Source organism: Epinephelus fuscoguttatus, linkage group LG1 (genome assembly GCF_011397635.1).
Source record: "Epinephelus fuscoguttatus linkage group LG1, E.fuscoguttatus.final_Chr_v1".
In the NCBI taxonomy this organism is placed as follows: Eukaryota; Metazoa; Chordata; class Actinopteri; order Perciformes; family Serranidae; genus Epinephelus; species Epinephelus fuscoguttatus.
In genome coordinates this window covers 24,842,503-24,866,686 of record NC_064752.1, presented here as the reverse complement: position 1 = coordinate 24,866,686, position 24,184 = coordinate 24,842,503, and the positions used below count along the sequence as shown (strand labels likewise).

General features: G+C 40.8%; 3 protein-coding genes across 3 annotated transcripts in view; 1 reads left to right on the top strand and 2 right to left on the bottom strand.

Moving 5' to 3' along the window:
* Window positions 1-123: 123 nt before the first annotated feature.
* Window positions 124-12,651, bottom strand: il17rc (interleukin 17 receptor C). The gene is made up of 15 exons (XM_049582405.1): window positions 12,505-12,651; window positions 11,887-12,215; window positions 11,332-11,572; window positions 8,102-8,205; window positions 7,886-8,000; window positions 7,757-7,798; window positions 7,536-7,651; window positions 4,866-4,922; window positions 4,719-4,779; window positions 4,393-4,610; window positions 4,051-4,104; window positions 3,909-3,960; window positions 3,712-3,807; window positions 2,134-2,157; window positions 124-2,044 (listed from the first exon to the last, which is right to left on the bottom strand). The coding sequence occupies exons 2-15, from the start codon at window positions 11,992-11,994 to the stop codon at window positions 1,356-1,358; spliced, it is 1,977 nt and encodes a 658-aa protein (XP_049438362.1). The 5' UTR covers window positions 11,995-12,215; window positions 12,505-12,651; the 3' UTR covers window positions 124-1,355.
* Window positions 12,652-15,411: 2,760 nt separating this feature from the next.
* Window positions 15,412-24,184, top strand: part of LOC125895998 (sodium- and chloride-dependent GABA transporter 2-like) — a 49,115-nt gene continuing 40,342 nt past the window's right edge. Inside the window, exon 1 of the mRNA XM_049588272.1 lies at window positions 15,412-15,835. The gene's annotated coding sequence lies outside the window, so the exon portion shown is untranslated. The remainder of the gene's footprint in view (window positions 15,836-24,184) is intronic.
* LOC125895990 (inter-alpha-trypsin inhibitor heavy chain H3-like) overlaps window positions 17,697-24,184 on the bottom strand; it is a 30,233-nt gene continuing 23,745 nt past the window's right edge. Inside the window, exons 17-24 of the mRNA XM_049588259.1 lie at window positions 24,018-24,056; window positions 23,411-23,440; window positions 23,258-23,296; window positions 21,654-21,761; window positions 19,888-20,056; window positions 18,267-18,415; window positions 18,007-18,091; window positions 17,697-17,908 (exon numbers count right to left, since the gene is read on the bottom strand). Coding sequence (XP_049444216.1) covers window positions 17,794-17,908; window positions 18,007-18,091; window positions 18,267-18,415; window positions 19,888-20,056; window positions 21,654-21,761; window positions 23,258-23,296; window positions 23,411-23,440; window positions 24,018-24,056 — 734 coding nt within the window. The 3' untranslated portion in view covers window positions 17,697-17,793. The remainder of the gene's footprint in view (window positions 17,909-18,006; window positions 18,092-18,266; window positions 18,416-19,887; window positions 20,057-21,653; window positions 21,762-23,257; window positions 23,297-23,410; window positions 23,441-24,017; window positions 24,057-24,184) is intronic.

The following is a 24,184-nucleotide window of genomic DNA, read 5'->3' as shown; positions in this document are numbered from 1 at the left end:
CACCGCCCCTCCAAAATATGCTAAAGCACTTAACAAGCGCTCCTCTGTGTCCCGAAACTGACACTGTATCGCACCAATAAGATCCACCCACCTCCCTGAGAGCTGGCCAATCACAACCAGAGATCTGCTGTGCACAAAAATAAGCATATTTATTTATAGACAAGTGCTGACAGATACAGTACATGGATACAACGAGTCTGTGTGATTTTAGGTTAAACATTTTACAGCTTAAAGGAGAATTCTTTTCATATTTCATATATAGGCTTCATATTATATGTATTATTATATATTTTTTTTTTTACAATGAACAAATACAATAAAAGGACCAAAATAAACAGCCTGATATAACTTATTCCTCTTTGCCATAGCCTTCCATTGTTTTTTAAATGATTAAAAACACTTCATTACATTCACAGCAGTGATATTTGAGGTCCATAAATACATCCTGCTACCTAAGATGTTCACAAGCACATAGAATCAATACATATCATCACAGCTGAAAAATAGTCCCCAACAAATACACTGTTTACTTGTATTGTAATGTTTGCTTAAAGACTACAGCATCCAGTCCAGCAGATCCTTAGGAAATTACTTAACATATTTGGTAAATATAAACGGGTTAGGGGCTGAAAACTCCAGACAGGGAAGTAAAGTTGGAAGAGACGAACTAATGTATTGTTGTTGGTCATTTCATGGGAAAATGCTCCGCCTCTGACATGCTGCCGGTGTGGTATGATGCCATACGGCAGACAGAACAGAACCAGGTTGCAGAAGGACTGTGGAGGACTTATCCCTATTGTTTCCCTTACAGTCAAGATGGTGGTGAAGAAAACAAAAATGGGGCGTAATTCATCTCATCATGTGCCTAACTTTAGTGGATCATGACATATTGGGTTAATCTGCAAATGCTAGGGCCCAAAATGAGACTAAACTTTTCTATGGATGTCAGTTTTTGAGCCAGGATGATGGTAAGATGGTAAAGCTTGTTTTTTTAGCTGAGCGGATTTTAAGAAAACTTTTAGCCCCTACTGGCTGGTTAAGAGGAGTGTGGAGTCAGTGACGGTGTAAAAGAGTCAAACAGGTTTTTTCACAAGTGTTAATCACCACAACCACAAGAGGTCCTTGAGCATACACTTATACTGTACATGTGCATACAACATATTAGGCTGACTGGTCCAGTAGTTTGACACGCACACACATGCACGACCAAACACACGATCTCCTCCAGTCTTTTGCCTGGTGGAGATAACCACAATATAGATCATTGCCAGCCTTTAATAATGTCCAGTCTCATCCACAGTTTGGATGAACGTATCCTTCATATGAGCAGAGCAGCGATAATGTGCAACAATAATTTATGGGCACTTCAAAGGCTTTGTCTCCAAGTTTTTCTCATCTCCAACATATTTACTGCATGAGTCCTTCTGCTGGTTTTGTTCCTCTTTAGTCCTTGCTCTCCATCCATCTGAGCCACTCCATTTCCACCCTGTCCATGTCCTTTTCCCTGATGCCCTCTCTGTTCCTCCCACTGTCAGCGCAGACAGGAGAGCCTGGGTCTTAGAGGGAAACTTGAACAGGGGCAGCCCCTGAAAAAGCTCTGGTAGACTCTCGTCACTGATGTGATGGGAGTCAAATTTCACCAGAAGGAAACGTTCATTGGCTCTGCCCAGCCGCTTGTTCGCTTCAATGAGGCACAGGGAGGCCGTGAACACATCAGAGTAAGGGGAACAAATCTGAGGGAGACCCTTGTCTTCCCCTTTCGTCTTGATAACGTCTTTGCTCAGACGGGTCCATTCCTCCACTTTCTTCAAGGCTTTGGGGGTCAAGGCGAGCACAACTCGGCCACCCTGGCTGTTCAGCTCCAGCAGCTGTGAGTGTAGCCACGGTAGAGGCCCCAGATTGCACTGCTCCTTTCTGCTCCACTGGTCCACAGACACGCTGAAGCCCTGGGTACGGAGCTGGGAGCCAAGTCGACACACTGACTCCGAAACACCATCGTCCATATCAGGGGGGCTCAGCAGCACCACATGACCCTCTCTGCCAACTTTAGAGGGAAGGAACAAGGGGACAAACATCAGAGAGTTGTTCTATTGTGACTTCAAGTAGAAGATTTACAAGAAAATACTCACTCACCATAACGGCAGTGCCCCACACATTCTGTAAAAGTTAGGAAATTAAGTTAATGTATGAAGGCTTAGAAATACACTACAGGGATATCTATTATTTAGTACATCAAATAACTGATTTCTTAGAATATATGCAGACTTTATGAACAATCCCAGAGCTTGTTCACAAGATTTGTTTCTTGTTAGGTAAATGAACGGAGCCTTTGTTGGAAGAAGAAAATTCAGTCGGACAGTGCATACTCTATCGTGGTTTGGTTACTCCAGAGCAGAGAAATTGGACACTGACATTAGACACTGCTTTGTCTTCTTCTTATACAATATGTTTGTCCTTGTATTCTTCCATATTGAACACTTGAAACTGTAGATGGTAACTTTTATAGCAATAACTTTTTGTCATATTTGCTGAAACTGTCACTATATCCAGACAGAAGTTTGTGAAACAGATAATCTGAGAAAAAAAATAATGATGTTCCTCTGCCTCCTAGTAGTGTCTATAATGGCATTTCCTAGAATCAGCTGCAGCACACAGAAAGTCTCTGATGCAGCTGCCAGTGGGCTGCATTCCACTATCCATACTACCATACTATACAGTATGCCAGAAAAAGATTTAGTATGTCCCAGTACATGATATGACAAATGCAGTATGCCAAAAATACCTGGATGTTCTACTACATCCCGTCCAATTTTACAGTTTGCAAGCCAGCATGCTTTTCTGATCATTCAGACCCGCAATCCTCTGCAGCAGAAGACATGTCACATCGACTGAGCCGCAAACAGATGACAGATTGACAGCTATCAGAAGCTGTAATAATGGCGCATTCAAGTAACTAATGACCAGTCAAACAGTAAAAATAGGAATATTGATTGTTTAAGTGAACAAATATTACAAACAACAAAAGGACATGACTATAGAAATAACAATGACGGAGAACTGCAGCTGTAATTTCACTGTCCCAAATATAATATGTTCGAATCTGCAATCTGTGCAGTTATAATTTTAAAGTTGAACTACGCACATTACAAAATAACAACAGCAGAGCTCTACGGGTTGATCTCCGTCTCTCGAGAACTCTGGAATGGTGTTTGTTTTATCTCCAAGGTAACGGATATAAAAGCAAGAGCCTCACAGTTCAGGCCGTTACATTATGAGACAGTAGTTTGTGTGCTTACTACGTACAACAGTACGTATTTTTAAAGGGCAGCTGCACCACCTACTAAAAGTAAAAAGAGAAAGCATGCGATTCAGAATGCACCCTCACAAACGGTCTCATTTTACAGCTAAACAGTACACTAAAATAAGTTTCTGAAAACATTTGAGGTGAGAAATAGGCAATGCAGAAACAGAGTCTTGATTCAGTTTGACTGCAGTTCACAAGCAGTGACTGACATGATTGACAGCTGCGTCACAGGCTTCCTCAGCTCTGATTGGTTGTTTTCCTTCATGCACAGTAACGCAATTAGAAGCCATACAAGTAAGCAGAGCAACATGATCTGTTTCATGTAATACTGTCTGAATATCATGATGGTTTCAGCAAATATGGCAAAAAAATTATCTTTAATTATCTTTAATATGAATAAAACTCACTCTTGACGAAGTCATGAAGGAGATAAACTACGAGCATAGTCAAGCAAACCAGCAGCATGACACCAACAACCAGGAGACTCCAGCGGTGCCTGTCAGCTGCAAGTACAACAAAACAAAAACCCACATATTAAAGAATCAGGTGATGTATTTTATTAAGATATTTAAATTCTGTAATGATAAACTGTGTCAGAACTCACTGTTCTTAAAACAGAACGGACCCAGCTCATGTCCCATTCCTTTTACTTTCACCTGCACAAATGGATAAACATAAATGAGTTATTCAACATCAGTAACAAAGCATGTATATGACTCACAGGAGGACAGTTGCGTATACTTTACCATCACACATGGTGAGAGCTGCAGGTTGATGTCTTCAAACACCCCCATTTTCTCCTGAAGAGGACACAATTATAAATCTTGGGTCAGTCATTAAACACTCGTGCTGTGTAATATATATATATATATATATATATATATATATATATATTTCCATATAGTTATATAAATATTTCCATCTGATTTAACGGCAAGCTACAGAACACATAATAGACCCTGTCAGACAAGGTGGAATAAGATGACTTTATTTAAACTTAAAGCACTGTGGAAATAAAAGGGAAACTTTGTAGTTAACAAACAGGCTTAAAATGAGGGGCACCAGGAGTCAGTGATAAAGTTTCTTACCCACAACCCCTTGCTGTTTTGTCTCCATGTGCCATTTGCCAGCTGCTGTCTAAAGCCCTTCATCTCCCGGCAGCTGCTCTCTTTGAAGCAGGGCCACACTTCACCCTCCAGCCTGCAGGGGGCGGACAGGTTCCACAGCAGCATTGTGTGGTGGTTGATCATTTGACCCTGGTTTACAGACACTGACACATTCTGCCACACGTGCCTTTGGAGGAAATCTGAAATGGACATGTAAGAAATGTCAGCACACTCGAGATAAATTGCCCACCCCCTCACCCTGCAAACTGAGATCAGAGAGAACATGAACGAAACAAGAGACTTCTTACCTGTGTTAGTGAAAGGGCAGCTGAGAGAGCGCCTTGACCTCTGGTCATCCTCATCCCACACCTATAAACACACATCAGTCATATAGGTCTGTTTGGATACAACATAAGGTAGCCACATATGTAATCATAATGTATGAGCGATGGTACCTTGAGACACATGCAGGGGGTCACAGAGTCCAGTGGGATGGTCGTCCTGCTCCATTTCTGTAAAGTAACATTGAACACATCATGGCTTTAGTGAGAGAGACACACCAGTGGTGTAAAACAAGGAACATTTAGGGACTGTTTGTTACTTATGAGGGGGGAGGGGGTAGTGGTCAAATATTTTTTAAGCACTAGGGAGGGACTTGTGTTTTTTTTATGTTTGGCTTAGGGGAGGGGCACACAACTTTAAATGGCTGTATTTTTGTATTTATTTAACTGCAGATTTTTAAAAGAAAACATGCCTTCAAACGGCACGTTTTGTTTAAACATTGACAAAATTACACCATTTATTATAGGATTTCTTAAATTTCCCACCGTCCTTGGACATATTATATGGAACAAACACTTCTGTGAGACAAAAAAGTATAACTAAAATTGATCTTAAAATAGTGATATTTTAATAAAATCACTTTATTCTACATGTCTCATTTAAAATTTTGCCAAAAATAAACCATACAAACTAACCAGCATGTAAGCCAAGAGTGAAACACCAAGGTTTTTTTTAGCTCCAAGATTTTGTCTTCAGCTTTTAACTCTTTAATGTTAAAAGGGTGAGTTTTTAAAATCAAAAAGTTTTACAAGTCACTCAGGGAGGCTTAAGGAAAAATATTTGTAGCTTCATGGAGGGTAAAAAAACAAATAAAAACACAAATAAACAAAAATAAAACAAAGTCCACGTCAGCCACATCCCTCTCCTTATAAGTAAAGAACAGTCCCTAACTATAGGTACTTGTATTTACTTGACTTCTATTTAATGCCACTTTCTGAATTTCCAACAGAAAATGAAAGGGTCTCTATGCGAAATTCAGAGTAATGAGTTGTCTCCACAATGTTCCCAACATGAAGGTAACTGAGCTGGCGGCTAGCAGCTAACAGTGCTAGCACCATAAGCAGTGCGAAACGACAGCAACAGTGCTAACAGAGCTGATAGTGTTAACTGGGTAGTCACTAGACTGTTGTGACATTGCCTTCCTGATATAAGTGGTAACTGGCATATGAGTGTGGTGCAGAGCAGCATTGATGAGCTAGCCAGTGGTATACACACATGCACTAACACGCTGCTGGTCTGCTTCCCACAACAAGAGAGAAGCTCAGATTACAGCACACAAAGAGTTAGTGTGACTTCATTCCCTCAGGATGCTATTACTCCACTATATCTTTACATAGCAGATAGTAATGTTCTGAATGTTGCATACAGAACCTTTAAATTATATATATAAGACTATATTTTCATTATACATGATAGTAAACTGAATATATGTGGGTCCTGGACTGCTGATTGGACAAAACAAACAATTAGAATATGTCGACTTGAGCTTTTAGAAATTGTAATTGTATATTTTTCACTTTTTTGACATTTTAACAGGCACAATAATTAGTAGCATTCCAACCTATCACTCTGCAAACAGTGTAAACACAAAACATGACATGAAGCGTTTCTATCATCAAACTACAGGATACAAAGCAGATATAATTGGCTCCACCTCCATCAGCGTCAACATCCTGCTTATATATCAATGCTTGAGTGATAATAACACAATAAACTGTGTAGGGGTGTAGGGAACTACTTGCAACTAAACTAGTAGTTTAACTACAAATTGCAGTAGCTTGCTGGTAGTTCAACTACATTCATATTGGCACGGTGATTTAAGTACTTGAAATATTTTTTGTGTGTAATTAAATACTGGAAATTTGGGGCCATAAAAGGAAATATATGTTTTTTTTAATTTTATTTTACCATTGCTTCTCCACTGTTGAACCTCCTCTGATCACAGTTAGTCAGAAGTATTGATTATTGCTATTTATAACAGAGAAGATGTGGCTTGCTATCGGTGCAACACCCCCACCTGGAGTTTAGATTCTGAAGGCAGGTGTCTTCCTGATGGATGCTGTATAAGAAAAACAAAGCTGACATTCCAGCACACTCCCATGAATCGTGGGGCATTTTATTTATTTATTTGTTTATTGGTTTATTTATGACATGTGAACAAGAGGGCACTTGTTGCAATAAAATCTACTGAGTGGCTTTTTATTTGCTAGCGTGTGACTTTTTTGTATTATATTTTGTTATTGTTTTGTATCACATGTAGATTGCCAATTTGATCTTTCTTTTTTCAAGGTGTGCTGAACTACTTTTTCTTCTTAGCTTTTGTGATCCAAGCTAGATTTCTCCCCAGGGTAGCTTTACTGTAGTTTAACAGCTTCCAGTGTAAAGTGAATAGTAGCTTGCAAAGGTATTATATGTTGTATTTGTTGCATTTTTAACGTGTTTTGATTGGCTGCTCGATGGCCAGGTCTCTCTTGTAATAGTGATTTTCAATCTCAGTGGGACTTCCTGGTTAAATAAAGGTTAAATAAATAAAATAAAATGTAAAAGGACCATTCCACATAGTGGTTACTTCTACTTTTAATACTTTTGCTGCTAATATGCTTTGTACTTTGAATACATTACTGTTTTTCACATTGTTTTTGCTACATTTGCTTGAGCAAAGGATCCGAATACTTTGTTTGCCTCTGCAAAAACAAACAGACACAACAAACAGACACAAAACCAAAAAACTCAAATGACAAACTTTGAACGCCACCAAAATGAGACACTGATATAACACTGACCTGACATCTTCCATTCTGCTCATACTGGATGCACACAGAGGGGAGGCTTTCATTTCTGCCAAACTGCAGCTCCACCTGATTCATCTCTGTGTTAATTACACTGCTGAGTCTGGGCACTGAACGGAGGGAAAGAAAAGAAACTGGTTCATTTCCCCAAAGACAACCACAGAAAAAACGGACACAAAGACAGCCAACATGTGTATTATGTGGGGGTTATTTACCACGACACTCCTCTACACGTTCCTTCAGCTCCAGGGAGCACACTGAGGACAGATAACACAGCATGTGTCACTACTTGTCGTCACCAGGTGTGAGTTTAACAGGTGTAGTTAAAGAACAAACTACTTTACCTTCATCTAGAGAGGGAACAACAACTTCTCGACTTAGATGTGATGGTTTAGAAAAATAAACCATCACATGACTGCTGTAGGAAACCCCAGGTGGCTCAGTGATCACCATGGAGAACTGTAAAAGTCACACACAAACACAGAGAGTGTAAAAGACTGGGCTATTACACTCCTACTGACAGTACAGGCTTTATATTCCAGGACAGGGAGTGACAGTACCTTTGCCTGGTTTGGCTGAGCGAGAGCTGTGTGATTAACCGTAAACTCCACCTTCTTGCACATGGGCATGCTAGACACTGCACTGTAACACACCGTCACAGACGCTGTTGCAACACAGAAAAGGTGGGGCTCAGAACTCATGTAGAAACAGTGCTTCAATTTCACATTCAAACCCACGCTTGCACAGTCATACTGGTGATTTCCCATGTTTACACTTTAACTAAGTGTAAACTGAGCATATTTAACATATATTGTACATATGTGCATGTATTTTACTGCCTGTTGACACACCATAGGGTTTTACTGTGACTCATTTACTCCACCAGATTAAAATCATTCACAGTAAAACATTTTAATCAGTTTATAATTTGTCCAATTTGACTTATCAAGGATGAAAACTGTTTTATTTCCTCTGTGGTTGTAATGTTATTATAGTGCTTTCAAGGGAACATTAACATAGGAGCGGTACAGCAACCGTTAAAACCATTAAAACAAACTACTGTTAATTTCACAATAACCTTGCCACAACCATTCATTCTTCCAGTAATGACCTCCCAACATCCCACAACACGCTCTACAGCAGCTCACTGTCAAATCTTGGATGTTGTTCAAAATAGTTTCCGCTATTAATCACTGTGTGACGGTAATGTTACTTTGACAGAACAGGAAAGAAAAGTGATGTGTTTACTGTTGCCTTTTATAAGCAGGTAAGGACGTTTAAAGTCTTTACAAGTTGATTTTCATGTTTAACTGAACTGAAATTAAATCAGCAGCTGCCTCGATGGTCAGTGTAATGTCGGGTTCACACTGGACACTTGCTTTTGGTGCCCATGTTAACAGATTGGGCTGTTTACACTGGATGTGGCATTGACTGCCCAGGCTGGCTCGCAATCTGTGGCAATAGTTTCGGTGTCTGGTCTATTCTGTGGCAAGAAAACACACTGAATGTATTGTCAACCACCGTAAACCACCTAGGTAATCTGCGCATGCTCACCAGTTTCTGCCCCGGGCTTTGACATTTAGCTCAACTAAACTGTGCATGTAAATGTACTGACAGACACAAACAGAGACACATTCAGACAGAGACAGAGCTCCTGCTGTGAACGGACAGGTGACTGCTGACAGGCGGCTCCGCGACAATTAACAAATCCAGGCACTTCCACATCCAGTGTGAACCTGGAGTAAGAGTAGTGGTGATCCAAAAGTCTGCAGGAGCCCCAGGCAAAGAAGCCCATAGAGGCCCCCTCAACACCCCCTGGTGTCGTATTTCCTCCTGTTGTTGTTTCTTTCGTTTCTAGTGACCAGAAAGGTGCACTCGTTTCATTATACTGACAGTGACACCTAAGGTATGTATGACAGTTACTGTACAGGTAATCTCTCAAGACAGATTCTGCAGTTTACATTGTAGAATCTGTCGGCAGCCCTGTGTGAAAGACGACTAGAGAGGGGGGGAGGGCGGGGCTTTGAGTCTGAACGATGCTGCGCTTTAGCCAATCACAATGGAGGGGGCATGGCCGAGACATGCAGGTGTCCTCAGGAAATGTTTACCTATAGAAACAGCAAGCTCCGCGTCCATAGCGACCGCTCCACCCAAAACGCCGTCTCGTCAACGTGAAAATTTTTTTTTTCCAGCGGATGTCTTAGTTACAACATGATTGAGCTAACTGGAGTAGTTTCATATCGTATCCGACAACGGGAGGCTTTTTTTTCCTGATGTTAGCTTTGCTAACTGTCCCTGTCAGCTGCAGCCACTGATGCTTTCTAGACATCGTGATTTCCCATAACTGAATAAATACAACACATAGCAACACAAAACTGCTGTGCTAGCTCACTCATGTTGTAACAGAGATTGTAAGATATCCGCTAGAAAAATATTTTATTCACGGACCGTTTATTGAGTTATTACCTTATTTTTATACAGTTGATGGTTATTACAGACACTGCTAATGGCTAACGTTAACAGCTAACGGTTAGCCCAGCTACGATAACCATGTTATTAATTAAAAAACGTGCACACAGAAATAGTAATGTTTGTTCAGTCACTGTGTTTATAGACTTTACAAACATCAGGTTAGTCTACACGGTGATATAGTGACATGAAAAATGTGATATATATATATATATATATATATATATATAGCTAAACTCTGCTGGTTTTCTACCCTAAGTATTTGTAAACAACACGGCGATTCCCTGGGAGCAGCGCTGGAAGTGAAGGGTGTGAGCGATCGCCGAGGCCCCTGCACTTCCGTTAGTCGAAAAACACCAGGCTGTGCCTCCAGAGGTAAAGGAAGAAAAAAAAAAAGTTTTTTTTTTTTTTTTTTTTTTACTGATGGATTTCCAGATTGCTGTACAGGAGGCTGGCTGACTGTCGGTAGCTAGAAGAGGCCCCACTTGGGGTTCTTGGGACAGCTGCTGTACACTGTATAGTACCTGTATGAGAGGTTTAATGGGGTTTATATTGTCATTGTAAAATTTCCCAATTTAAGTGACTATTGGAGGTCTCTTCTCCCAAATTTTTTTGAGGGGGCCAAAACATTTGCCTGGTTTGCCTCCCATGACGTTGCACCCCTGTGTAAGAGCCACTAAAGCACATATTCATATTTGGTGAAAATGTCTGTGTTGGTATGACATATTATCACCCTTAGGTTCTGATATTATTGAAGTTTACTCACCAGGTTTTTATATATTTCATGGACTATGATAAGGTTATCTTTACATTTACAATCATCTCTGTGCTGATTGCCACAACTTTGTCTGTCAGGGCACAAATCTCTTGTGCCACAGGGCCTTATTAAAGCAGAGTTTGGACTGAGAGTACAGTACAGATTTTATTGTCGCTGCCAGACTTATTCTACGCAACTGAAAGAGCCCACACAGGCCGAAGTTTACAGAGTGGCTTTAACTCATGACATGGCTTTGAAATATGATGATTGCCAGGGTAAATAACGTCCTAACAGCATCTTAGAGGGGTTAAAGGGTCCCAGCGGACAGGATGTCTATGTATGTATGTATTTGTGTCTTTGTGGCTGCGTTTTAAGTCGGGAGCTGTTCCTCTTTTTTTGTTCTCTTGATGGTGAATTCTCTCTTATCAGTATCATCTGTATTTTTGTTTAGAGTCTGTAAACTCAGTATGCTCAAATAAGGACTCAACTGACAAAACAACGGCTATGGTCCCTTAAGAACAAGTAATAACATGACAATGAGCTGCACGTAGCCTTAGTTTATACCTTTTGGATTCCTCTCCATCTCCTCGCTGTAATCCTCTTCATCATGCCCGGAGTGGCCTTCCTTCTCCATGTCTTTATCCGGATTGATGGTGATCTCTGCGTCTATCACCAGACATAATGTACACGGCGCCGTTTCCTTGCAGCAAAGCTTAAAAGATGGAGTCAGGTTTCGGACATCCACAGCATTACTCTCTGTCACAATAAGAAGCAGCTCATCCTTCATGGTGCAATCAGACAGACCCTACAAGGAGGCAAAAGTTGACATGGAGAATGAGAACAAGATGAGTAATGTGTGGAGTCACATTTTACTGGTAAATATTTGCTGTTCAGAGGACTATATGCACAACAGCCCTATATTGTGACAAGCTGACAGATGGTCATGTTCCTGTGTCTGCTTAATTAAATGTTTGAGAACAAAACACTTTATCAGAGCAAAGGGAAATTTAAACATCAGTGCAGCAGTAGACGGAAATTAAAAGTGTTATCTGTCAACAAAACTCCTATGTACTGTACTGCAGCACAGGAAATGTGTGCTTCACTGTATCTCAACAGTACCTGTGAGCAAATGACTTCATGGCTGTCATATCCAGAAATCTCCAAACCACGGGCTGACATGTGTGGAGTCAGTAAGACACACCACATAATCCATCCAGGCACAAACATCTTGGCTGAGAACTGAAGCTTTGAGTCCTACAGCATTTTTCTCCAAGCATCTCTCTCCAGAAACTACATGACAACCTTGTTCAACAAGTTCACTGTCTTCTTCCTCATGACTTCAGGCTGGAGATTAACTTGAAGATAGGCTGGAAGTGAACGCTGGCACGGAAAGACAGTGAACTGAGACAAACTGCTAGAGCGTGGCTGTGGCTGATTTCACTTATGGCCTGAGGAAGAAGAGACATAAATCAGTACAAGTATAGCTACAGCTGCCTCCTATGTTTCCTGTGCCTGAAACTTAACAATTACAAACACACTGGTGTATCACTAACTTGATATGTCAAGTTATAAAATCCCTTATGATACCTGGGGACTGATAGCCCCCTCTTAAAACACCTTCAAGCATTACACAAGCAAACAGTGAGACGACATAATACAGGAGTATATGAATATAACAACAGAAATGATATCACATGACACTTGTCAACTCATAGAAATATCATCGAGGCGACTTACTGTGTTTAATGATCCACTGTAGGCAAGTATCTCCCCTCAGATCAGCTGTACATCTGGTCAGAGTTACCTAGAAGTGTTAGAGTAATATGAAAGTTGAATCATACAGCACGTCACTGTCCTGACTCAGGAGACGTCCCTCCCTCTGTCCCTCCCTCCCACTCTGTCCCTCTTTCTGTTTGTCTACCTTTGATTTAGTTTCAGCACAGTCCCTCACCATGTCAAACTGTGTATAACTCTTAGACTTCCTGCTCTGAGCTCCTCATTACAGTGTAACCAGCATAACTTAGATGGGTCAAAGTCCACCACTATTCTCTTAATCAGACTCCACCTTAAAAACTGGGTTAAAGCAGCTTTTTTTTGCACAGAGCTGCATGTTAAACACAGTTAAGACTTTACAGCTTGTTTGTTCTTTGCCTTGTTACGTGTGTTTGGCAAAGATCCCTCCTTTCGCAGTTCTTGGTAAACTGTGCCTTGATAAACAAGTTTATCACCTTGGCTCAGAAGACTCCACATACCTTTGTACTGCGGTTCAGTGGGAGAGGACAATGACACACAGCTCACACAGCAGCAGCTCGACTGGTTTGACCACATAATGTTGAACTACATACAATCCCCTTGTCAGATTATGACTCTCTAGAAATATATTCAGAACCAGAGTGAAAAACAACAATCGCCCATTGTGTACTTTGTAAATTGACGTGAGAGAGTTACTTTATTGCAGCAAAGGTGGACAGTGTGTTTACTTAAGCTCTGTATTGACTGCAAGTGTGACTGTGACACACTGACACTGAGCCTTTCCATTTATATGAGGATTTATACATTTACAATGCAATATTTCAGACTGAAACATTTCACCACACATTTAACTGATCACTGTAGTTAGTAGTTATATTGAGACATGCTCTTTTGCCTTTGGTAAACTACCTTTGAAGCAGAACCGGCACCACGTATTTGAACCAGCACTGCTACATAGTGTTCGTTCAATGCATCAGAGTAAACACCAATATTCTTATATATCTAATATTCTTCAGGTTCCCTCCTGTTAAGACAAACAGGTACAAGCACTCGTTTATTCCTTCAGCCATCTTTATCCTTAATTCAGCCTAGAGAGGAGGTAACTAGCCCCTACCTAGCTGTGGAGGAGTTACGTGTCGTACTTTATATTCAGTGTATTTATACTCTCATGTTTCTATTTATTGTTCTTGCTTTTTGATCTAGTGCTCACTGTTTTTTGGGAATGTGCTATTTATGTGTATATATGTACTGTACCCATTTGTTTTAGTCTTTGCTGCAAAATCAATTGCCCCTTGGGGACATAAATAGAGTTGAAGAAGTTATATTTTATTTTCATAAAGTACTGAATGCAAGACTTTTTATTTTTATTGTCATGCTTCTATTATTGTCACATTGCCAGCAAAGGGTTTGAAAAGCCAAATCTTCCCACAGCTATGCAGCTGTGCATCTACTGGGACATTCCTGGATGTGTACTAAGAACATGTGCCAACCAGCTATTTGTTGTCATTAGGGAAATTTTTTAACACATCACTGTCACAGGAGAGTGAGACCCTGTACCTACAGAGGTCTACAGCGTCTAGTCCAAGCAAGTACTGTCCTGTTGTTCTCAGCCCTATTCTGATGAAGTACTTTGAGAAACTTGTTTTCCAGCACACCTGCAACAACATCCCAACCAGCCTGGACCCTCAGTAAAAAAAGATCCACAAAGGACGTCATCTCCACTGGCCTCCACTCAGTCCTCACATCTTGAAAATAAAAACAGAATTTTGATTTTTGTATTTCAGCTCAGCATTCAAAACACTCTCCCACATGAAATTGATTGGCCAAATTAGCACTCTGGGCTTGAGTGGCCTACACTGGATATTGGATTCCCTTGCAAACAGACTTCAACCAGTTTGGATTGGTGGTAATATGCCCTCCGCTCAAGTGTTGAATGCCAGAGCCCCACAGGGCTGTGTGATCAGCCCCCTCCTGTTCATGCTGTACACCCTGGACAACAACCCCTGACCTGAAGTGAACTGTGATTTACAGTTTGTGCACAACACCACCAAAACTGTAAATTAAAAGCAACAATAAGACTTCATATTGGGAGGGAATCAAATAATTTTGAAGGCAAGCACGGATTATCCACTAGGACTGCACAATAGACGAAAAAAAAGTTGCAATTTGATCATTTGATTGATTGTGCGGGCCTGTTATCCACTGGACCATTTTAGGGCGGTGCTCTAGGGCCCCCTCCTGTTCAGGCTGTACACCCTGGACTGCAACCCCTGACATGAAGAGAACTCTGTTTTGCAGTTTGCATATGATACCTCAGATGAATTAAAAAACAACGACAAGGGAGGAAATTTAGGAAGCAAGCACGTATTATCCACTAGGACTGCACAATATGTAAAATAAATAAATAAATAATAAAAATCTCTGTTGCAATATGAGTCATGATTTTAATGGGAATGGTAAACTTTGAATTTCTGTGTTGTTGAAAAAATACATAAATGATGATGGGGTCGGTATAACAAGTATGTTCCCTTACATCTGGAATATGATTTGTAGGCCGGGGCATCTCTGCAGCCCATTTATAATAACATGTTGTGACACATTTTACCTTCATCAAAACAATTGCAGCTCCTGGGATTTGGATAGTGCACTTGGCTTTATTACAATTTCAATAATTTGGTTGATTATGCAGGCCTATTATTCACGGACCCTGTGGGGCAGTGCCCTGGGGCCTCCAACCTCAAGGGGCTCCCAAAACCTCACCAACTGTGGCCTCACCCTGTCTACTGCTTCTTCTTCTTCTTCTTCTTCTTCTTCTTTAAACTAAATTTAAAATATTTTTTTGTTAAAATACGAATCAATGGATGCAGAATTACTTTATTAACAAAAAGGACAAGATATTTAAATATAAAATAAAGAATATTATGATTGGTCCGCTGGCTGTGTGTGTCATGATGACGACGATGAGTCAAGTGGAAGGCGGAAAACGGTGGGAAAGTTTGTTATAAATAAACAAATATGGATTAAAAGGTGGCACAGTGGAGCAGCATTAACGAATTGCTTGAAAAGAAAAGGACAGCAGAGACATTGTTCTTCGGAAAAACATACAAACTATCCCGACTTTTTTTAAGAGTCGGCTCGCGAGTGAAGAACGTAGCTAGGACCATGCTAATGTTGCTAGCTAAGAGGAGGACAGTAGCCGTTACCAGGCAACAGCCGTTAGTTCAGCTGTCCCACCTCGACTTGAACCGGACCAGCGGCTTCAAAGAGGACCTGAGCATCAGCATGACACTGAAGCAGAGAACCACAGCGCCTGCGGGTAGGATACTAGTTTTAGCAGCCCCACAATTTATCTGTTACATCTTACCTCTATATTACAGTCATAGGCTACTTTTTTGCTAACCATTCAAGTGGTGTAAAAAGAGCTGTTTGCTCTCTGTCTGTCCCGTCACATCTGTCCTCTCAATGCTTTAAAGACTTGAAAGCATCTAATAAGCTCTTCCTGTCTGTTTATATCCTGTAACGTTATACGCCTTAAACGCTGAGTAAATCCATAGAAGATTGACATACTGGTTGAGCAGTTCTGTCATAGTAATTATATTGTGTGTGTGTGATTGATGGTAATGTGTGAATCATAGATATAGGGCTGGGCAATATGGAGAAAATCAAACATCTTATTTTAAACAGAAATACTTAAGGGTGTACCTTGCCTCTCACCCAATATCGGCAAGGACAGGCACCAGCCCCCCTCCGTGACCCCCAGCAGGATAAGTGGCTGTGGAAAATGAATGAATGAATAAATATTGACCATCCCTCCAAAGAACTGTATTGGTGGAGTTGGAGCAGAGTCCGCTTGTGTATGCCATAGGCTAACGAGTTTATATTGTGGCCGCTGGGCCAACAAAATATTGTTGCAATCATGTGGTGTAAATTCAGTGTGATAGAAGATATCTACAGACGTTGATATTGTCCTTCAGGCTGTGCTCAAAGGCTGTAGCTGTAAGTGTAAATCCTGTATAAGCTACATGTGTTTGCAACAGATAGTAGCCTCCGCTAATAACTTATAAGCGTGAGGTTTGACTACAGCAGGGGTGTCCAAACTCTTTTGAATGTTGGCCAAATTAGATAATGTGAAAATACCTCAGGCCCAGCTCCTTCTTGCATCATGTGGGTTTTTAAAAAAAGAAAATGGTGGCATGTCTGCTGTTAGCTAACCATTAGTTTGCTTCTTTACCATCTGTTTATGAAAACACATTACTTTTGCTGTATGACAGTCCTGCCATCCTGGGGTGAATGAAAAAAATGCAAAGTCATCTTGTTTGATTAACTAATGATGTGTGGCGGCCCACGTATAGTATATTGTGAAAGACAAACCACGGGCCATTTAAATTCGGTCAGCAGGCGCTGGACTTTGGACATGCCTGTACTACAGGACTGTGTGTGGAAGGGCTTGGGGCTCCAATGTTTTGTGGCCCAGGGGCCTCTGCTTTCTTTAATTCGTGCCTGCTTGCAGCGTAGTGCACCTAGAACAATCACCTGATCAACATCAGCAAAACCAGAGAGCTGATTGTTGATTTTTACATAAAAGGAGACAAAGACACTTCCCCCTGTTTGCATCATTGCAGTAAGTGAACAGTTGTAGAGTCCTGGGAATCAGCATCATACAGGGAACCTTACGTGGTCATCACACATCTTGGTCTTGGTTAAGAAAGCTCAGAAATAGCTATATTTTTAAGCAAAACTTGAGAGGGCTAAATTCCTATTACAAGTTCTTGTCAGCTTTGACAAAGGAGCAATAAAAAGCATCCTGACTGGAAACACAAAATTTGGCATGAGATGTGCAGCGCGTGATTACGACCGCCCAGAACGTCACTGGTACACAGCATCAGTGATATTAGTAAGGTACCTGCGTAGTCTAAAAGATGTTAAAGGACAGCCCTGTCACCCTACTGCCATCTAACAAACAATAGAAGAATCCACTGCAGTGTCACCTCACTATAAAACAGCTGCTTTCCTCAGACTGTGAGGCTCCTCAACACATCCTCCATACTCCACCATAAAAAATGTTTTGTTTACTTGGAATCTTGCAATCCTGTATTGCGCAATGTCAATGAACCTTGAGACTATAATTACCAACTCTCTATATTCAGGCAAGTTAACACAAGACAGAGTTCTGGGAAACTATTTAATTGTTAATGTCAGTAACACAGAAAGTCAGCATTTGCCTTATTTTTCTTTTAAATGAAATCTTTCCAAGTGATTCATCATGGTTCCCAGTTAAAGTTGTGCAACAGTGAAATCATCGAGGCGTCTCTGCAGGGCAGACTCAGCAGGCATGAGCCAGCAGTCCAGAGTCGGGTGAGAGACGATACTGTAGTCAACAGCATTGGACCTACAAAGGAAAGACATAAATAGTCACGTATCTTTGTATAATACAAGTAATTATAGCTCTCTAAGACAGCTTTATTTTTTAGACCAACTGATATGTACCTGGTAACGTCAGTCTCCTGGTCTTTGATCTTAAGTTTTGTTGAAGGAGTTTGTTGCACCTCCTCATACACTGTGGGCTTCAGAGCTGGACACACAGTGGACAAACAATAAAGCAATGACACTGAACAGCTGGCACTTAAATAGACACAGCACACATTTTTGTTTCTTTTAATTAATTGTTTTTCCATCAATCACTACAGTGCAAACAATGATTGAATATATTGTTAAATCATACAAACAAACTCAGCCTTTTCACCCACCTAAAATTCCTTCAGTGTTGTTGTCCGATGGCTGCTGTCTTACAACTGGCCAGAGGAATTCTGTACCATCCTTCACATGGATTAAGATGACTATTCGTGTGTCTCCAGCTGTAACATCTATTTCCTTGTCCCGCTTAATCACTGTCAAACTAGAAAAATATGCACCTTGTCTTAATTTTCATTAAAGGACTTAAAAGACCAACTGTACAGATCATTTCACTTATCTTGGCTGATTACACCCCTGCTCAGGATAAAGAGGTACAAAGCAATGCCGAACATTATGTGAGGTCACCAGTATCAATGCATCAATACAAATGATTTTATTTCAACCTGTCTCCTATCATCCTAAATTTGTTTCAAGTGACTAGTGACATAAAAATAATAGTTAGCATGTTAGCCGTTAGCCTAGATACAGCCGGGGTGTATAGTAGCGTCAGACCTGTTAAAATGTAAGTGCAAGGGCAAGTTGGCAACCTTCAAGTACAAAGTTAGTCCACTAAACAAGCTTTTTTTCCACAAAGACCGCCTCATATCGTTAGGATAAATGTCAGAGAACATATAGAAAACGACATGTAAACGTGTTGTCTTACCTTACTGGTGTGGTGCCATGTTTGTTAACCATTTAGCTCTGCTTTCCAAAGTGCGGCCAAAATATATCTCGCGAGCTCTAGATAAAGCCCATGCTAACTATTATTTTTATGTCACTAGTCACTTGAAACAAATTTAGGACGATAGGAGACAGGTTGAAATAACCCGAAATTTCCCTTTAAAGACAGATTATTATTATCAGTGGCTAGTAGCGTAACATAAAGACTGGAAATGGGAGAACAGCTAACAGAGCTCTGTTTAAGGGCTCTACACACCCCACACCAAGCTGACAATCGGCCGTTGGTCAATGCCAGGTCATTGGTGAGTGTGCGTCGCACTAGTTTTTGCGGTGTGCCCTACACTGGCCAGGCCTAGGCAGCTTTTTTTCTGGCCAATTCAGTATGTTGAATCAGCGTCATAGTAAGGGAAACCATTGGTTAATGAAATCACTGACTGGCAGTTCAGCTCAGTGCACCAGAAGAGAAACTGAAATGAGGAAAGCAAACAAACAGCTAAAGTCAAGAGGGCACGGGGTCAAAATAAACTTTTTATATAACAGAAGATTATTTTCTTCAGCCACTGAGCTCCTAAGCAGAAATGGTTTGTAACTGTGGTATTGTTTGCTAGCGTACGATCAATATCTTGTGTTTCTTCAACATCTGGTTGTGTTGTTAATGTGCTAATTGGCTAACTAGTGTCTTGAATCCGTCCTGTCTGTCCATGATGTATACTAGCCACCGCTGCCTACTGTTATTGAGAGTTATCTCCTCTCACACAGGCACAGAACATATGTGCTAGTTGGCCATTGGCTGTCTTGCGACTTGAGGCGACTCATCTGTCAGCCTTGGTCACCACTACATCCTTGATGTGGGTCTGGTGTGACAGGCTTTAAGGGTCAGGAAACCTGCCTACCAGCATCTCTAAAGCTCACATTGTATCTCACATGTTTAATTTGTGCTAATATTTTGGGTAAAAAACTACATCCAAATCCTGACTGTTTCTTAGTCAGGACCATCACAATGCAAACAGTCACCTTCCAGCTGTGATATGATCCTGTCCAGTGTGGCGTGTCACTGTCTGTCCCTCTCGTACAGTGATTTCATTGGCGTCAACCTCAACTTGCAGGTCAGCCTTGAAGTGGATGACAATCTGTTTGAAGCCTCCATACACCACTGAATCAAGCTCACCATTCACAGACAGCTCTGATACAGAAGAGAACAAATGCAACTCAACACCATACCAAATGCACAGATCTTTCACTTCAGTGAGAGTACCAGCTCAACAGTGCAAAAAAGTACTCCATCACAAGTAAAAGTCCTTCATTCAAAATCCCACTTAAGTGAAAGTACGGAAGTATTATCAGCAAATTGTACTTGAAGTATCAAAAGTAAAAGTACTCTACTGTAACCCAGAGGTACTTAATCAAGAGGTTAGGCGAACAAAATGTTGTGAGAGAACCAAATAATGGGATCAAAAGAAAGAAAAAAATGAAGGCTTGCTACGTAAATTTGCATTCATTTTTTTTTAACTTTTATCCAATTTTTGCTTTTTTGTAAAAAAATAAATAAAAAAAAAAAGTAAACTTTTACCTCTGTAGGCCCTGAGTAGTAACATTACATTTATTTCAATGAAAACATTCAAGAAGTTTAGAGGGGGAATGTCACTGGATAAGTGACAAGGGGCTTAAACAAGGCTCTAGCCTAGATTACACTACGGGGCCGCTTCGAAGTCCCTTTTTCGCTGCCTTTGTGTTTTTACGCAGAACCAAATAAAGTTGGCACTGTTGGCACTTTCTAAACAGTAACTGTGGCATAGCATGGCAATGACTTTCATTTACCATCCCTGTGATATGGTGGATGATCTTGTCCCGTGTTCGGAGGGTGACCCGCCCTAATCTGCCTTACTCTGCCTCTGATTGGCTTACCCTGGCATTCTTACTGTATCCTTAACCAATCCCACATCTCTTGCCTAAACCTAACCAGTGCAACTAAGAAAAGCAACAAGTACTTGCCAGTCAGAAGCAGAGTAAGGTCATGCCTTTGCTCTTCTAGGAAATGCGAATTTGCTCTCAAGACTTCATTGTTTTCCCAATTTGCATAGATTTTCGGATGCTGTTCCCCGTTGAGTTAGCTGCTAACTGCTTCTAGCTGCTTTTTAAATCTCCTGGTGGTGGGTCACATGCATAAGATGTCGCAAAAACGTCACACCTGATCTGTCCATGATCCCAACCTGCTGGCTGTCCTGTTTACACAGACCTCGTTTGGGCGGATGCATTACTACCTCAGCTGTCAGCTTAAAGGCGAGACAACTCTGTCCCCCTGTTCTGTGATTGTACCTTCATATAAAGAATGGTAAGGCGGAATGACGGTGTGAAATTCCTGCCTTTAACAGTCAGTGTAAAAGGAGCTACTGCATTGTGTTTAATACACACATGTTTTAATGTAGTACCTGTATCTGTCAAATAAATGCAGTAATGAGTAAAATGTGCAATATTTCCACCAGAAATGTAGTGAAGTGGAAGTACTGAACAAAAAGTACAAAAGCTCAAGTCAAGTAAAATTACTTCAAAATTGTACTTTAGTACAGTACTTGAGTAAATTCATTTACAGTAGTTCATTTCCATTACTGCAAACAGTGGTGTCTGCACATGATATAACTGACACAGGAAGGATGAAAATAGAAAGACTTTTTTTTCTATTACACATGGAGTGCAAAAGGTAAAATTAAAGGGTTTTATTGACGAGGCTATTAAAGGAATTTAAGGAAACTAGTGAAGGCACAAAGAGGAACATTACTGACCTTTGTTGGGATGATGAAATAGTTTGAGGCGAGTGTCTCCAGTGACATCAAAGCACAGTGGAAGTGACATATTCTCAGGTTTTATCAAAAATCTGTGGGAAACAGGAGCTACAGAGGAACACAGAGTCACAGTATAACATGTTTGATGATGATTATCCAGAAATACTGGCTTTTATGTGGTGGTGATTAATATGTATCATGTGAGATTAACAAAGTGAAGGCGCACCTTTGCTTGTGTGACTGACACAAAGAATGACAGGCATGTACTGCTATCTTCATAGACTTGCAAGATTTGAGGAACGTTTCGGTGTAACTCAAATTATCTTAGGCCGCAGATATATCTGCTTTTTAACTATGCGTTTGCTTAGACAACCAGCTGGGTTGTCAACGGAATTATTATTACATACTTGCCTATGTACTACGCATGTTACGGGAGGATTCCACTAGAGGGCACATCAGGACTTAAGCCCGGCATACACTGTACAATTTTTAAAATCTTATTCTTAATACCAGCTCACACTGTACGAGTGAATCGTCTGCGATGTGCGGCCCAAGCTCATGATTTATGTGCTCACACTGTACGTTCCGATCATCAAGCACGATCAGAGAGCTCACACTGTACGGGTGAAAACGGCTCGTCGGCCCCTGCTGACTGTCCTGCCCGTTGACAGCTGTCAATAAAGATACATTTGAAAGCTCCGATTTGTTCTGGAAGTGCCATTGCTGTCAACGAAGCAGGACAAGTGGTTTGCTTTGATGATTTGCGCTATACTGTGTGCTGAAACGTCCAAAAAGAAGAGGCGTCGGAGCACATGCACTCGCAGATGGCTTGAGAGACGTGGACAGTATGGCTTGTCCATATTACAACAGAGTTGGAGGTAAGCCGGCTACAGCCGGGTGCACCCTCTGTGTGTGTGTGTGTGTGTGTGTGTTGTACCTCATCTAGCGCGCTAGCTTGTATGTTTGTTGCGCTTGCTTGAAAATGAGAGCAGAAAAAACTTACCAGGCAGCTGAAGAATATTGGCTATCTCCTGCCAGTGTTTCTCTCGTTGATAGCGGTCGTGGTAGGTTAAAGAAGAAACGTCGAACAGGCACTCATACTGTTGCCACAGCTCAACCAACTTGGTCTCCATATTTACAGTCCACCGACACGTCGCCATGGTGATCTATGTCTTCACGCAGGCGCAGTGAGGGATAAATGCACAGATGTTGGCGAATCGGCTCGTGGCTCTGCTTCAACTGTGCGAATGTCTGTGCCGGCCGTCCAAAATTTCTGACATGTCAGAAATTCATCCGACCGTCCGACCATGGTTCTGGAACAGATGATTGGCCCTCACCCCCCCCGTACACTGCGCGGCAAAAGACGCATGACGAAGCGGAAATCCGGCCCGAGCGTCGGCAGGTCGTGCATCTCAAAAATCGGGTCAAATCCGGTCAAAAATCGTACAGTGTATGCTGGGCTTTAGACCGTATAGAACTTCCAGATTGGCACAATGTAAACAGTCAACACTCTACAAAGCATACAAGTAAAGTTTTCTTATGCAACAGAAATAGATCCATTTTATAAGTACTATACCCTGAAATACATCTATGAGATACTTTACCTTCTGTTTCTGGCACAGTGGTGGCAGCCATTAGGAGATCTTCATCAAGCAAAAAAAAAAACAAAACAACTTTTTGTACTGTTTTCTTATGCAACAGAAATAGATCCATTTTATAAGAACCATGCCATGAAATACATCTATGAGATACTTTACCTTCTGGTTCTGGCACAGGCATTTGGTAAACTGTAAATACATTTACACAAAGCCAGTCATACACATTTATATTACAAAGCCTTAGATGATATTGTATTAACTGATGGCATGTTCTGACATCTAATGCCCGGTTCACACTGCATGATATTTTGTCTGTTCTGACGGTCACTATGTCAGATTACGCGATTGTGGAGTCATATATATAATGGCAGGGGAAACACTGATGTTTCAATAAATGTTAATGTTAATAAGAAATGTTTTGGTATTCATGTTGTTTAAATTGCCTCATTAATCTAAAAAATAATCGCTAGATTAATTGTTAGAAAAATAATTGTTTGGGACAGCCCTACTAAATACACACATTATTCTAATCCTCACCAGATAACCACAGGCTTAATCTAATATTGATTTAAATGCACAGAAAATTACAATACGAATTCAAAATCAAAATGAAACATGTTAAAGTACATCTTTGTTAAAGTACACCCTTTTCTGTTCTGAGAATTCTGTAAGCTAATGAAGAGGTGAGGCAAACTTTTTGTACTGTTTTCTTATGCAATGAAAATAGATCCATTTTATAATGAAATACATCCATGAGATACTTTACCATCAACTGGCATATCTGGCACAATCCTGCCGACAAACCCTGTGGACATTTCATAAGACACATCTGTACAGTACATTTAGCCAGAGATACACATTTATATTACACAGCCTTAGATGATATTGTATTAACTGACGGCATGTTCTGACATCTAATGCCTGGTTCACACT